General features: G+C 42.4%; 1 protein-coding gene across 1 annotated transcript in view; it reads right to left on the bottom strand.

Moving 5' to 3' along the window:
* DNAH6 (dynein axonemal heavy chain 6) overlaps window positions 1-16150 on the bottom strand; it is a 5071261-nt gene that overhangs the window by 1928839 nt on the left and 3126272 nt on the right. Inside the window, exon 42 of the mRNA XM_044059309.1 lies at window positions 15095-15226. Coding sequence (XP_043915244.1) covers window positions 15095-15226 — 132 coding nt within the window. The remainder of the gene's footprint in view (window positions 1-15094; window positions 15227-16150) is intronic.

Below are 16150 nucleotides of genomic sequence, written 5' to 3'. Positions count from 1 at the left end.
ACCCAGGGCAGCATATTTAATTAAAGTTCCAGTTTTTGTGGTTTTGAGCATAGCTCTTCTCCTTTCTAGTTGGTTACACCCCTTCTCATTGGCCCCACCCATTTAGCTGTCTCCTGCAGCCCCCCTTCAATATGAAGTCACCAGCCACCACTGGTTAAGGGGCATGGGTACAAAATGGTGGCAGAGTAGTACTACATCTTTATTAAATAAGCTGAAGTACCAGTTATCACTGATGTGCCACCAAGCCTTAGCTTGTTCGCTTTTTGATCGGTGCCCCATGAAGCTAATGAAAAAGAGGACAAGGGTCAAGGCTATGGATATTAGTGTGGGGAATGCTACACTTTGAGAGGCAAAAAATTCAGAAGGGCAGTGTCTTCCTGGCTGAGACTGAAAGGTCTGACATGAACAGCATGCTCTTATAATATCAATAAAATTCAAATACAGGTGTGACAATAGGAGGTACTGCCAGCCATGCCAGGTGAAATAGGACAATGGATTTGTAACATATGCCAGCACAGCTAGCTGGAATTTTGTAAATAATTATATGTCGTTTGTATATCAAACTGATTTGCACAGATGCTTATGTTGAAAACGTATTCCTGAGGTTTGCTTGTGTTAAAATGTATTAACAGTGTGCCCTGGCGGAAGGAAAAGAAATGTACATGCATTACTGTAACTGTTTAAAAGTATACATTGTAACAACATATACTGGAAGTGAAGAGGTTAATCTTAATCCACCTGATTTTGCAAAATATTCTTGAAATTAAATTACTTTATGGGTTACGCCATAAATATACTATTCCACAGTTTTGAATAGAACCAGAGATGCAATGTCTGTGCTAGAGAATAGCTTGTAGCTCCTAGGAAGAAGGGAAGTGTTTTACAGTTTTATGACTTCCAGGAGATCTGAGCAAAGCTCTATCTGTGTGCATGGTAACACAACGATGCTAAAATCCTGTCAGCGTCCAGTGTTGGTGATAGCATGGGAAACAGAGTCAGAAGACCAGATGTGATGTCATTGTGTAATCAACTCTGAAATAATATTTAAATATTAGTAGGAAATTGTTCTTGGCATTCTGTATTCTGTCTTGGATCTGACAACAAGGACCACTCACCCACATTAACTTGCCATGCTCTATTCAGTGATTAACTTAACTAGGGAACAGTAATTCTCTTTAGATTAATCAGGAATAGATAGTGAGACTACCTAAATACCGTTTTTTGATAATTGTGTGAAACTTTCCATCGGTATTATGCTTAATATTCCCTGTGACTGAAACTCTGGCATTTACCGTAAAGAGATATTTAGTATTTTCTTGTTCTTTTATTTATTATTAAATATATTTAAATTTTCATTGTGGCAGGTCCTTTTTAGAAAGTTTTGAGTGTATTTGCACATATTTATTTGGTGATAACTCTGCCACTCCTGAAAGCCTTGCTGCTTGCTGGTGGGTAAACATTACCATTTGTATTAATATTAAGTTCACCCAGTATAATTAGGTACCCTTGTAAGATCCTTAAAGTAGCTGGCAAGCCTTCTGGTGGCAGTGATAGCTACCTTATACTTTCTCAGGTGTGTGTGTGTGTGTGTGTGTGTGTGTGTGTGTGTGTGTGTGTGTGTGTGTGTGTGTGTGTGTGTGTGTGTGTGTGTGTATGTGTGTGTGTGTGTGTGCCTGTGTGTGTGCGTGTGTGTGTGTGTGTGTGTGTGTGTGTGTGTGTGTGTGTGTGTGTGTGTGTGTGCGTGAAAACCAAATCTTAAAGATCGTGTGTGTCAGCTGCTTGGAACAGGGACACAAAATAGAAGTTATGTTCTTACCATAACGTTCCATGTTAGTTGTCTTCTTCTCGCCTTCTTCTTGCTGGATGGGTTCGGAGCCGACCTCGGCTCCGACTCGGCCACTCTAAAAGCTCGAGAGTTGGTTCCACTGGCTCGAGGCTCCCCTTATATCCCACAATGCTAGGCGTGAGTTACCTCAGATCTCGTTTGTAAGCTAACCCCAGCTTATAATAGAAATAAAAAAAAATATATAAACAAGTCCACCTCTAAAAACAGGAAGAAAGGAAGGGTGACCTATATCCTGATCCAGGAAATATGCAGAGCAGCATATACCTAAATAAGAGGTGGTAGAAAGAGAGGTCACAATCACAACTCCTCTAGGTCTGTCCAGGCCAGGGGGAAGGAGGGTGGGACGCAAGAAGAAGGCGAGAAGAAGACAACTAACATGGAACGTTATGGTAAGAACATAACTTCTATATGTTAAGTTGTCTATCTCGCCTTCATTCTTGCTGGATGGGACCGCGTCCCTAGCACCTAGTCCCGGGTGGCCTAACGGAACAGACTCCTGAGAACAGTGGAACCAAAGTTAGCTCTATGCCTAGAAGCTAAATCCAACTTATAATGAGAAATGAAAGTGTGAGGAGTAGACCAAGTAGCCACTGCACAAATGGTGTCAATAGGCAGTCTGTCTTGGAAAGCTATAGAAGTAGCTAAAGCTCTGGTGGAATGTGCTTTAGGTTTATTAGGCAGCTTTTGGTGTCTAATTTCATACACAAGGGAAATCAGAGATGTTAGCCATCTGGATAATGATACCTTTGAAACTGAAAGTCCCTTTCTGCCTTCTGCATAGGAGACAAACAGCTGGTCAGATTTTCTGAATTGGTTTGTTCTATCCAAGTAGTACCTTAACTGACGATGAACATCTAGCCAGTGTAATTTCTGTTCAGATCTATTGGAATACTCTGGAAAAACACAGGAGGTCAATGCATTGATTTAGGTTAGACGTTGAAGCTACCTTAGGCAAAAAAGACGGGTTGGTTCGTAGGGATACCCTGTCTTTATGGAACAACAGATAAGGAGGTCGACAGCTGAGTGCATGAAGCTCTGAAACTCTTCTAGCTGAAGTAACAGCCACCAGAAAGAGAGTCTTCCATGATAGCAATTTTAAAGAACAGGAGGCTGCAGGTTCGAAAGGGGGAAGAATCAAAGAACTAAGAACTAAATTTAGGTCCCAAGGAGGAGGAGGATTTCTTATAGGAGGTCTAAGTAGAAAAACTCCTTTCAGAAAGGCTTTGCAAAGCTTGTGGGACATGATGGCAGACTCTGAAATACCAACATGAAAGTTAGAAATAGCTGCCAATTGAACTTTAAGAGTAGAAGGAGATGAACCTGCATGGAAAAGTTCAGCCAGAAAATCAAGGATCATTTGAATGGGGGCAGTGAAGGGATCTATGTTCCTTCCTTGTGTCCAATATGTGAAACGTTTCCACTTACTCAAATAAATCTTTCGAGTGGAAGATTTATGGGAAGCTATCAAAATATCTCGAACGGAGTGAGATAATTGAGGAAGCCTGGCTAAGGTTGGAATTGGAGAAACCAAGCAGTGAGGTTCAGAGAGGGAAGGGAGCGATGAAACTGACCCGATTGATGGATCAAAAGATCTGGAACTAGGTCCAGATGCCAAGGTCGCTCCAACAGAAAATGACGTAGAAAGGGGAACCAAACCTGTCGAGGCCAGTACGGAGCAATGAGGATCAATGAGGCCTTCTGAGCGATAGCTTTCTGTATCACTTGAGAGATTAATGGGAAGGGAGGAAATGCATACAGAAGTCCCCGGGGCCAAACTTGGACTAGAGCGTCTCTGCTGGGTTGGCCTGGTAACGGGAATAGGGTGAAATAATCTTTGCACTTGCTGTTTTGGGGAGTAGCAAAAAGGTCGCAGCAAGGCTGGCCCCACTTGAGAAATATTTCTCTCACAACAGAGTCTTTCAGAGACCACTCGTGAGGCATGAGGATAGCTCTGCTCAACTTGTCCGCGATTTGATTGGACTTCCCGGGGATGTGCGTTGCTATCAGAAACCGCTGAGAAGAAATCGCCCATTGCCACAGTCTGAGTGCTTCTCGACATAGGGGATAAGACCTGGTTCCGCCTTGTTTGTTGATATACCACACTACAGACATGTTGTCTGTCTGGATTGCTATCGTTCCCAAGGGAAGAGAGTCTTGAAGGGCTTGCAACGCTAAAAGCACTGCTCTCATCTCTAGAACATTTATGTGCAAGTGGCATTCGTCTGGTTGCCAAGTGCCCTGGACAGTTCTGCCCTGATAATGCCCCCCCCACCCGATCAGGGAGGCGTCCGTTGTCAGAGTAGCAACCGGAGGGGGAGGAACAAAGGGTCTTCCCAATAAGAGCTGAGGGGAAGACATCCACCACAAGAGATGATTTCTGCATGCCTGCGTAATCATAATGGTGTGGGACATTGGAAGTTGCTGGTATGACCATTGTGCAAAGAGCATCCATTGAAGGATTCTCATGTGGAATCTGGCTAGTGGAAGCAAAGGTATGGCAGCCGCCATAATTCCCAACACTTTCAGAACTAATCTGGCTTTGATTCTGTTGTTGTTGAAGAGGAGTGAGACCAGTTTGTGTATGTCTGTAATTCTTTGATCTGTTAGTCTCGCAGACATGTTGACTGTGTCTAGATTTGCGCCTATGAAAGTAATAGTACGACAAGGCGACAAAACAGACTTTTCGCAATTTATTGAAATGCCTAACTTTTGACAAATGCGAAAGGTGTAATTTCTGGCCACTAGAAGAAGATGCTTGGTGGGAGCTGTGAGGAGCCAGTCGTCCAAATATGGAAACACCTGGAATCCTTGTCGTCTCAGATGAGAAGCTACCACTGCCATGCATTTGGTAAACACCCGGGGGCAGTGGTGAGACCAAAGGGCAGGGCCCTGAATTGAAAATGACTGGTTCCCAGCCTGAAGCGGAGGAATCTTCTGGAGCGTCTGTTCATTTTTATGTGATAGTACGCATCCTGAAGGTCTATAGAGCACATCCAGTTTCCTTTTCCCAATAGGGGAAGGATGGACTGCAGCGTGACCATCCGAAATCTTGTTTTCTTGACTGACCTGTTCAAGATACTGAGATCCAATATTGGTCTCCAGTCCCTTGTTTTCTTTGGAACTAAAAAGAACCTTGAGTAGATTCCGGATCCTTTCTGGTCTGCTGGAACTGGCTGAATTGCTCTTTTTGCAAGCAGCTTTGAAATTTCCAAAGCTGCTATATCCCTTTGAGCGGGTGGAACATCTGGAAGGGATTTTTGAGATTGGTTTGGAATGCGAAGAAAGGGAATGGAATAGCCTTCGGAAATGATGGACTGTACCCATTTGTCTTGAGTCAGGGATAGCCAGGCTTCTGGGTACAGTGACAATCTTCCCCCGACTGCCTCCGAAGATGGGCAGTCGGGCAACACCTCAGGGATGCTGAAAGGGCTTATCAGAGAAGGGTTCTTGATTGCCCTGGTTCTGCGGACCCTGCCCGAGAGGGCGACGTCTACCATTGTTATTCCCGCCTCTGCCTCTGGCGGGAACCGACTCTGTGCGTCAGGCGAAGTCCCTTGAGATTGTTTACGGAACCACATTTTCCCACTTTTCTGGCCTTTGGGGTAAGGCCTAGAAGGAGTAGAAAAACGGACTCCGACGGCAGAAAGAGTCTTGCCATCAGTCTCGCACCTCGTCAAGGTTTCTTTCACTTGAGGACCAAAGAGAGATGATCCATTGAATGGGGAATTAGTGAAAGACGTCTTAAAGGGGTCCGCAAAATTGCATAACCGCATCCAGGCATGCCTACGTAAAGCCACGCCTGTCCCAGCGGCCCTGCTCGCTCCATCAGCCGCATAAGAAAGGAGGCGCATGGAGGAGTTGGCTATGGAGTTCAGGGTAGCCAGCTGAGTGTTCATCTTATCCTGAAAACCCGCAGCTGTAGGATCCTTCAACATGTCACTCGCTTCTTTGATCAAGTCTCTTTGAAGACGAGTAAAATGGCATAGGTAGTTCAGCTTAACGATAGCAAATGTCGCTGATGAAAACATCCGCTTCCCGTACCTGTCCATGGACCTAGATTCCTTGTTAGGTGGATGGACAGGTACTGAAGGATCAGCTAGTTCCTTCTTAGTGGCAGCAGCAACCACCATAGCATCCACAGAAACTCCTTTTGTCAAGAACTGTTTGTCTGCTGGTGCCGTTATGAATTTTGAGGGTCTCCTGGGAGTGGGGTCCACTGAATCAGGAGCCGTCCAAGCCTTTTAGCTACCACCTGGATGAGGGGGGGAAAGGGGGTAGACACCCAGGAGGTGGAAGGACGAGAGCCAAACGCCTCAAGGTACACAGATTCATCCTCCGAAGGGTTGAGGGCTGGCCAATTTCCCCTCTGTTTGAGGATTTCTAGAATGTCTGCAAAGAGACATCTTCAGAAGGGGAACGGGGAACCCTCGAATCCTCTAAATCTGTGTCAGAGGTGACGGACTCAGGTGAGTCAATGTGTTTCCTCTTACACTTTCTCTTCCGAGGGGGCTCTTCTGCCAAATCAGGAGAGGCCTCGAAGAGGATGAGATCCCCACAGGGGTTCCTGAGGAGCTGGCTCTCTGCGGTCCGGGATGAGGGAGTGAGTCGACTTGACCTGAGGCACCGTAGAGGGAGGGGCGGACGGAGCCGACTGTAGAGTAGAGCCAGGCTCTAACACACTCCGCATGACCTCGAACGCACCCCTGTCAGGCAGAGCCAGAGGTCCCCGCTCCGAGAAGCTGAGAACCTCCCTCGGCACCGACAGTGATGGCTCCGAGGCCGATGTCGGAGCTGAACTCACCAGCGCCGAAGCTCCGAGAGGAAGAGCCGGGTCGGACAAGGGTCCGATGCCACTCACCCCCTCGGAGCCGACGAGGGAAGTCCAGCGCCAAGATTCCTCATAAGAAGAAATCGGAGCCGACGACGGAGCCGAAGACATCTGTATCGGCTCCGACACTACCACAGTCTCGGTTCCGAAATGCCCCAGCTCCGAGCTCAACGGAGTCGGAGGAGGAACATATTGATGGACAGGCGCAGGCATCGACTGATGAGTCGGGCTCTGAAGCATTTGGGCCAGTGCCTCGGACTTAAGAAGTCGACTCACTACCCTCTGAAGGTCATGGTCCGAAAGCCTCGATGACCTAGAGGAGTGAGACCTATGGCTCCGTTCAGACAGCAAGGGAGAGCCTGGAGCCGAATGAACGGAGCCAAGGGAAGGTGACCTGGACCTCTTTCTAGATGTCGGCTCCGAAGGTTTTGTCGGTGCCGACACAGGAATTTCCAATACCTCGGCTCCAGCCGGAGCCGAGGAAACCACAGAAACTGCAGTCTGAGACTCATCGGCTCCAGCCGGAGCCGATGTAAAAGGAGGTTTGGAAGCTTTAGGCCTCGACTCAGTAGCTGGAGCCGAGGACCTAACTGCAGACTGAGTCTCATCGGCTCCAGCCGGAGCCGATGTAGAAGGAGGTTTCGAAGCTTTAGGCCTCGACTCAGGAGCTGGAGCCGAGGACCTAGGAGCCTTAGAGGGTTTTCCCGAAGCAGAAAGGGAATCCTCAGGCTTGAGTAAACCTCTCAAGATCAGTTTATTTTTTCTTTCCTGCAGGACTCTGGGGCTGAAGCCATGGCAAACAGCACAGGAGTCCTGCAGGTGCAAAGGTCCCAGGCAGTAGACACAAGAAGTGTGACCGTCTGTCAGAGACATTTTCTGACAGCACGCATCACACTTCTTGAAGCCTGAGACCTTTGATTCTTTAGACATTTAGAAAGTGTAATCACACACACACAGTCAAACACACTGATTACACCCTGTCTTATTTTAAATTAAAAATTAAACAACTATCTAGTTTTATTAAAAGAATTAACACACACACACTACCACTATAGGGAATGGTGGGAGAAGGCCTGAAGGCCCGAGGAAGAACTTAAGTTCTTGTGGGAAAAAAACGGGATTTCAAAGAGAAAAGGGGAAGGAATTCCACTATACTAAGGGAAAAAACTATTAAATTTAAAATTAAAGGGGTTTAAATTCACTGACTTAACTAGAAAGTCACTTACCAAGAAGCCGGTAGAAAACCAACACCTCGATCGCTGTAGCGGCAAACGAGATCTGAGGTAACTCACGCCTAGCATTGTGGGATATAAGGGGAGCCTCGAGCCGGTGGAACCAACTCTCGAGCTTTTAGAGTGGCCGAGTCGGAGCCGAGGTCGGCTCCGAACCCATCCAGCAAGAATGAAGGCGAGATAGACAACTTAACATCCACTGGTTTCACAGAGAAGGCATGGGAGGACTTAGCTTGGAAACCAAGCTAAGGACTCAACTCTAAGCTGTGCCAGTGGAGAATCTTATTGGTGGTCTGGATAGATATAGAGAGGAACCAGGCCCAGGGCTAAGCATGTTCCCTGAGTGCTCTTATGGGAAATTGTGCTTGACGCAGAGAGGTCTGCATCTGGAAATACTGAGTGCATCCATTTGTATTCCAAATGAACATCCCCTCTCCAGTGTCAGTGGTGAGGATTCAGGGTCCTTGATTAATGGCCCAGCCTGGGGATATCACATATTGGTGGCAGTGGTGAGCATGACATATTGGTGAGAAGTGGTGTGGATACTGAATTTCTGTAGCTTGTAAGCAGTTGTCACTAAAGGTGTACTCTCAAGCAACCACAAGGTTCAGAGTTTCATATCACAACAGTTTTATTCATTCATTTATTTATTTATTTTTGTTAATTTAGTTAATAATCATGATGCTGAGCTGGTCTGTGTCTCATTATAGCAAATCAAGGTGACAAATTAATCATTCATGAGCAATCCATGTGGTGTCCTAATTCTGGATTCCCTCTTTGTCCCCCAATTTTTTTCCTGGTCCCTTAACCCACCATATAGTTTAAGTGTCAGAAAGGAAATAATGAAGACTAAAAACATTTAGAATTCTTTTTATTACACTTATTCTCTAAAACAGACAACATAACTTTAAAAGCATAAGATCTGGTACCAGAAGTTTCCTCCTCCATTATTGTAGAATGATATCTGGCAAAACCATAGAACCAACTCGCAAGTAAAATTTCCAAGGCTGCTAAAAGAAAATGGCCCTAGGTTGACTTCTGGTAGTTCTTGAACTTTTCACTTCAAAAGCGTGAGAAGATATTTAAAGGCAGTTTCTGCTCATCATTTCTAACTGAGTGTTTTGAAGAGAAAGATTCCTTCCCAAGACAAGAATAACACAAGAATGTACTGTTTAGGAAAACAGCATATTATACTGAAGTGCTCTATATGTAGATAGTTCACTGTCAACTTTCTGAAGCAGAAAAATCATATTAAACCTTTCTGGAACAAACAAAAATTCTTCTGAACCTTCTACTTTATTTTCTTCTTTTTTGAGTTTTTCTGAACAGCATTCCTATGGTTTTACCACCCCATCCTAACAGAGGCAACTACAGCAAATGTCACAAACCCAAATTCACTAGTCATGTCTTTACAGTTAATGCTTCTTAGCATAAAGTTATGGAGGAGCCAATGTAAAAAATGGAGGGCAGTGTTTATTGACACATTAGCAGAAACTGCCTAGTTGTTTCTTGATTAAAAGATAACTAAGACCTATGTTTCTTGGCCAGACTAAGTGGTTATCTTTCTTCAAGGTTTTAAAGATTTCTGGTAAGCTTATGGCTGCATGGCCACCAAGATGTTTTGATGTGATACCCATTGGTACAGACAGTATGGTGAAAAGACTGCTTTCACATACTCCATTTATGAAATTTACATTCCATTAAATCAACAGGTCTGATTTTGAAAATTAATAGGGAATTAAGTTGCTTAACATGTCCAAGGAGTTTATTCCAAAGGCAGGGAATTCACTGCCTTATGAAACTATTGTGTAAGCAGGTGTTGTAGATCTTGTAATGGAGGTTAAAGTCTTTGGCAGTGAGTGTTAAATAGACCATTGGTTCAGCAAAGATGGAGGAAGTCAAAAAGGGCCGGTAGTTTCCATGGTCAAAAGGCTAAATAAAGATCAACTTTGGGATTCTATATGAGATGTAGTAGCAGAATCAGGCTTTAGTATTTCAGAGAAGCTTGGTGTAGTCCAGAAATCATCTTAGTCAGAAACTTTTGGGAAATTTTGAGCTGGTTAAAGTACTTTGAGGAGGTAAAATTCAAAGTGGAGCACTGTATTCAAGGATAGGCTTAATACACAGGGGACAATTACTGTCTAGGACCTAGAAGAGTTACCTCTACAGATCAGCTGAGCAATGTAGAATGACTTGCCAATCGCAAGCACAACCAAGAAATGGTGATTGAAAGACAGATCAATGTCGATGCAGGTACCCAAGAATCAGATACCTATATGTTTTGAGAGGAGTACCAGCAATGTGGAAAATGTAAAGGTGATGTCTTTCACAAATGTAAATATACTGCATTTTTGTCATTTAAGGCAAGCTCATGACTGACATACTAGGCTCAGATATGGTCCAGGGTCTACTAGAGTATCTGAGCATCTGAGAGGGTCCTGACAACGGCACACATTTTGTAGTCACTGGCAAACTTAGTTAGCTAAAGTCCCTTGACATTTGCCTTTACTTCTAAGAAGTAGATGCATAACAGACAGCCCTGTGGAATCCAGCAGGTGGCACTCCTCTGGTTAGAGGTGGTGCCCCCTACCATAAGAGTGTGGGTTTTGTCAGAAAGCAGTTGTTTATCCAGCAGATTACATATGTTTTTCTGTTAAATTGGGAGAGTTTATCCATGATACCAGCATGTGGAATGGTGTCAAAGGGCCTGGCAAGGTAACGATAAGCAGTATAGACTGTCACACCCTCATAAAGGATTTCAGTGACCCCCCCCCCCTTTAAATAGGTTGATTATATTTAGCAGGTATGACCTACCTTTTACAAATCCAAATTAGGTTGGGTCCAGGGTTGTAGGTTACTCATGTCATTGTTTTTCAGCTCAGCAATTGTGTACTCCGTAACTTTATATATGATACTCAGTGGGACCTGCCAGGCTAATAACAGCCTTGCAGTTAGCACAGAGTATTAAAGTTATGAGTTGTTAATGAGCTATATCAGCTAGAAATCAATGTTCTTCTTCTCCTTCTCTCACCGGGAGCAAAACAGTAGCACTATTTTAAAGCTGTTCACAGGCTCTACGGGAAATGGAAGTCTGTAAGAAGGCTAGGAGTCAATGCCCCTCTAATCCTTCTCTCACCATCAGCAAAACAGTAGTTGGCTCCTGAGAAGTGGATTCCTGGTTCTACAGTCATCATGTAGAGCAGATTATGGTCAACCAGTCTGAATGCCCTAGTGAGGACTACTATAATAGCCGCATTAACATTATTTGCCCATATTAATTAGGATATCATCAGAGTAAATCCAAGATAGCTGTCATCACATTTCTGCCTATCCAAAAGCAACACTGATGTTTGGAGAGGGGGATGTGTAGCTGAATATAGTTATAAAGCTATAAATATATATTAATAGATGATAGATACATAGATAGATTAGATAGATGAATGGATATGAGCACATAGATAAACTAAGAGCCAAAATAAACTCCCTCCTCTTCTGGGCCAAAACAATCTCCCCTTTTTTATCACAAGTAGCCAGAGCAGCCATTGGAAAATTAATTCTCCTTTCTCAACTTGAATATGGGCTCTCAATTTTTGCCTCTGCCTCCAAGAAAAACACTGCTGCACTCCAGACTATAACAGCTTCTGCAGATTCATTACAAACTTGCTTCTCAGTGAGCATCACTATCACCAGCGAAAAAGCCAAACAGCTACCATAAAACAAAGATCTACTCTACTTGTAGAATCTCAATTCTAAAACTACTCTAGCTTCATACATTTACTCCCCTTGCGGCTAGACATCATGAAAAAAAACTCCACATACAACAACAGACACTACTCATAAGCCACACCTACTCTCATTACCTCTAGAACAAATCTCCACTGCACTGCACATGCTTTCTTCTCTCAGGAATCTACTCTTAGGCAAGCTCTCCACATCAACATTAAGGAAATTGACACTTATTCCAAATTCAGAATGCAGCTCAAAAGCATTGTTTATTCAAGCCAAATGCTCTAGCTTAACACAGGACATATCACCTAACCTGTCTCCTTTGTGAGTCTCTTCTCTCTCAAGATTCACTGAAGATCGACCCACTTTAGAAACTAATGTGTATATTGCACATTACACTCTGCTTGATTGGACATTGCACTGTGCTTTTTCACTACACTGTATAAACACAGTTGTTTATATGTACATAGTGTCTTGTGATGTGCCTGTTTTATATGGCTGCTTCCTTTTACTATCTTATCTCCCCCACCCATTCACTACATATTCAACTTATCCCTAACACTCAGAATAATTCTTACCATTTAGAAGACTGCAGTAATAAAGTCACTGCATAAAATCCCTGTACCTTCCTCCACATCAGACTTCAGTCCAGTCTCAGTTCAGCCAGTCTGTTGGGGAGGAAGGTACAGGGATTTTATGCAGCCATATAAAACAGGCACATAACAAGACACTATGTCTAAAAGTTTCCTTATTTCCCTTCCCTTATTTTACCAAGAATAGAACAGGGAAAATGTATCTGAGTGGGGTACAGTGTTCTACTAGCTTGGTTAGGGAGGAATTGAGGCAATTATTTGTGGAGGATAGTTTGTCTATGTCTGTTCAGACTATTGTTTTAGTAACTAATGCCAGGGCCATTTACCACTAATTATATTGACTGTGTTTAGACTGGCAGTGCTGAATTTATTAAGTCAGTCTTGGATAAGACCAAAGTGTTTCCAACATAGTTGTAGACTGGCAAGGTGTTACATTTGTTGGGTCTTAGTAAGTATGACTTTGTGACATCTGATTTAATTTAATATTACCAATATTTACTATTAGTGTATTTTTAGCATTATCAGTCACTGACATTTTCTGCAACCTGCATTTATAGGAATATCATTCATACAGATACCCCTTTAACCGTCCTGCTCTCTTAAGAGCTAGTTTGGGGTTCCCCTTACAAATGGTTGTATGGACCTGCCTAAATCAGAAAGCACTTATTTCGTATACAACACACGTACTGTATTCGTCTAGTGTGCTAATATTCCTAGTCTAGCATTTTTAATGATCGCTAGTTTCCATATCATTATACACCATTCCAGCTTGACATTATTCTCTGAACTTAATGGAATTTCTGACACAACTATGCTGACTAGGAGGTCCACTTAACCTTTTGTTAACACACTCCATTCATTAACTGTTATGGTTGCAATCATTTTCTGCCTATTACACCGATCTGTATTACATCTCTTTTGTTTAGCATCCATAGGATTTTCTTATGAATTCTGTATTTAGTCTTTCAGCTTTTCACGGTTAGGGGTCACAACAGCGGATCACTGGTCTGCTTATGACTGGCAGTGGATTTTTATGTTGTCGAGTTGCCAGCCCAGCACCCAACCTTCAGAGAAGGCATATACACACACACACTCATGCACCTACCTGCATGTCTTTTTAAAGTTCAGTTGATCGCAGGGAGGACATGCAGACTCCACACAGAAGGGTGTGTTTAGCACTGTACTGAAATTCAGATGCACTACATTCACTGAGTTTCCCTTGTCGGCCTAGGCATTGTTTTATTTATAGAAATGGATTAGGCTAACAAGTTGCCTGCTGTGTAAATCCATAGTTGCCTATCTACAAAGCAGTTTGCATTCTAGAACTTTACCAGCCATTCCTGAAAATTATCTATGTAAGTTTTCCTTGGTTGAAGGTAAGGCTGCTCTACATTTAAATCGCAACACTCCTGTCTGGACCTGACCCTATTATTGTGGCATCATTACATTCCTCAAGTGCAGGCTATATAGATGTACCACTGGTTTATTCAAAAATATGCAAGTTCTCTGATTCCAGTGTGGGGAGTGAGGAAGGATAGCCATCTAGCATAAGTGCCTGTTACAGAAAGTTGAAGTACACAGCCTTACACAGCTCACATTTTACAATAAAGGCATTACTGCTGTCTGTCTTTACACCATCTACAACTGTTGTCAGGGTTACTTGTCCTGAATGCATACGTATGCACATGTAGAACCATGCAGGCATCAAATTAACTAAGCATAAGATAACTGCTTAGGCTCATTACTCTCACCAAATGCAAATAATGTATTACTCATGTCTGAGACATTCATGCTTGTATAATTATTTAAATGAGACTGCTTACAAACATTTATGGTCAGCTGAACATACTTATTCAGGCTTATTTCTGGTCTTGTGAGGTCAAGAAATATCACTCAAATGTCAGTTAATTTGGCAGCAAAAAGGTATCTTAAGCACCTTCCCCTACAGTGTCTTTGAAGCAAGCAAGCATGCCAGTCATACAAAGAATCAGTTTAGCACATGAAATAAAAACTATAAAAATGTATAACTTTTTATGTTTAATTTGTAATCTGTTAACAGATACTATGTAAGAACAGCCAAAGCTAATTTGCAAAGGGACTTAAAGCAAATCATTCACAACAAAGCAGGAAGTAAATGTGGCATATGCTCTTATTTGCAGTATCTGTGGCATAACAGGTAGCACACTCACCTTTAGTGCAGAAGGTTGTGGATTTTGTTCCCACACTAGGGAGATGGATTCCTGACACTGCAGTGAAGTATAAAGGGGTGCTTTACTCCTGTGTGTACTGCCCTTTGGATGAGATGCTAAACTGAGGCTCAATCTGCCTGAGTAGATGGTAGGGCAGGGTAGATATAAAAGACTGCAAGGCACCTATCAGAAAAAAAGTGGAAGTCGCCAGTGACCTGGCCAAATTTCACCTTGCAGTCTAAATGCCACCTTGGGTATCCCCTTAAAAGAGGCTACTAGCCTAGTGGAACTAACCAGATGAACAAAGGATAAATAAAATATTTAAGGGGATTTTTTTATTTTGACAGTAGCAGTTCTAAAAAGTACCTACATTTTGTTCTTTTCCAAACACGTAGATCCATAATTATACTATTTCACCACAGGCATTTTTCTGAGTAAGCAGTTTAACTAAAAAAAAAAATCTAATAATTATATACTCTGTGTTTTAGTGTCTGTAGAGACAAAGATTTTCAGGAATAATTTCAAAACAAGGAAGACAGTTTTTTAATTTATATCCAATGCACTTTAGTTCTGGTACTGAAGTTCTCATGTTGTAATAAAAACACTATTTTACATCAAAACCAAATGTCTACAATGGTCTTGCTTCTGTATTTAGCAATTATCTGAATATAAGTACTGACCTGAAAAATTTGTTTGAGACTATGTTCAGAAGGAGTCGGTAGGCTTAGCATGCTGAAATGTCTGATGAATCGAGGAGTTACAGGATTACGACCACCACCTGGAGGAGCACATGCTGCTGCAATTGTCACATCCTAGGGAAATGGAACAATCATAGCATAAAAACACTGAACATCAAACTTATTAATACACTGGTCAAAAATAGCATCAAGAAGAATTCTAAGGCCCTCTATATCAATTCTGCTAAGTAATATGGATTTTTACTATATGTTCTTTATCATAATTCCAGTGCTGGTAAAACTAGGCAAGCAACCTATTGTTAACTGAAAGTGAAACTGAATTACATTTAGGTGATGAAGTTCCATATGATAATTAGGACGTCTTTGCATCCAAAGGCATACTCTCTTGATGAGGGTCACTCGCAATTATCTTTAATTTTAGAATGTTCTTCAAATCTAGGTCCATATGACAGTTAGGACATTTCTGTATCAGAAGGCATAGCCACTTGATGAGGGTCATTCATAATTATCTTTAATGGTCTTGAAAGCTAGAGAAGTAACAACCTATTGGTGTGCATTGTGCAGATCCATGTTTTGTATTTAAAGTTTTGATGACACACCTTTGGAAAAAATAGTCTAGCACTAATGTAACATACCTTATGACATTTATTCCACAAATAATGCTTTCATTTTTTTTTTTTACTGATAAGAATTCTTACAAAAAACATATCAACTCTGCAATTTAATCTTTGTCTGTGTGCCTTCATTTAATACCATAATTGCATACAACTTGTGTAAATGCAAACAGAGTATGACCTCTGGTCCACCAATATCCACACTAACAGTGTAGGTTGCCCTAGGCAATTCTACCCTCTATTCTCAGTTTTTTCTACTTGTCAATGATCATTTTAAACCCCTGTAAACAGTTAAATTTCACTCTATCATCAGAAATAATTACAGGGATTTACCACCCTCTCAGTAATATAATGTTCCCAGAGATATTAAATATTCTACTTTAAAATGCCACATATTCCCCACTTCCACCCTCCCTTTATTTAT

This window comes from Protopterus annectens, chromosome 17.part0 (genome assembly GCF_019279795.1).
Source record: "Protopterus annectens isolate FY-2018-M chromosome 17.part0, PAN1.0, whole genome shotgun sequence".
In the NCBI taxonomy this organism is placed as follows: Eukaryota; Metazoa; Chordata; order Ceratodontiformes; family Protopteridae; genus Protopterus; species Protopterus annectens.
The sequence above is the reverse complement of the archived record's forward strand: the minus strand, read 5'-3'. Positions and strand labels throughout refer to the sequence as shown.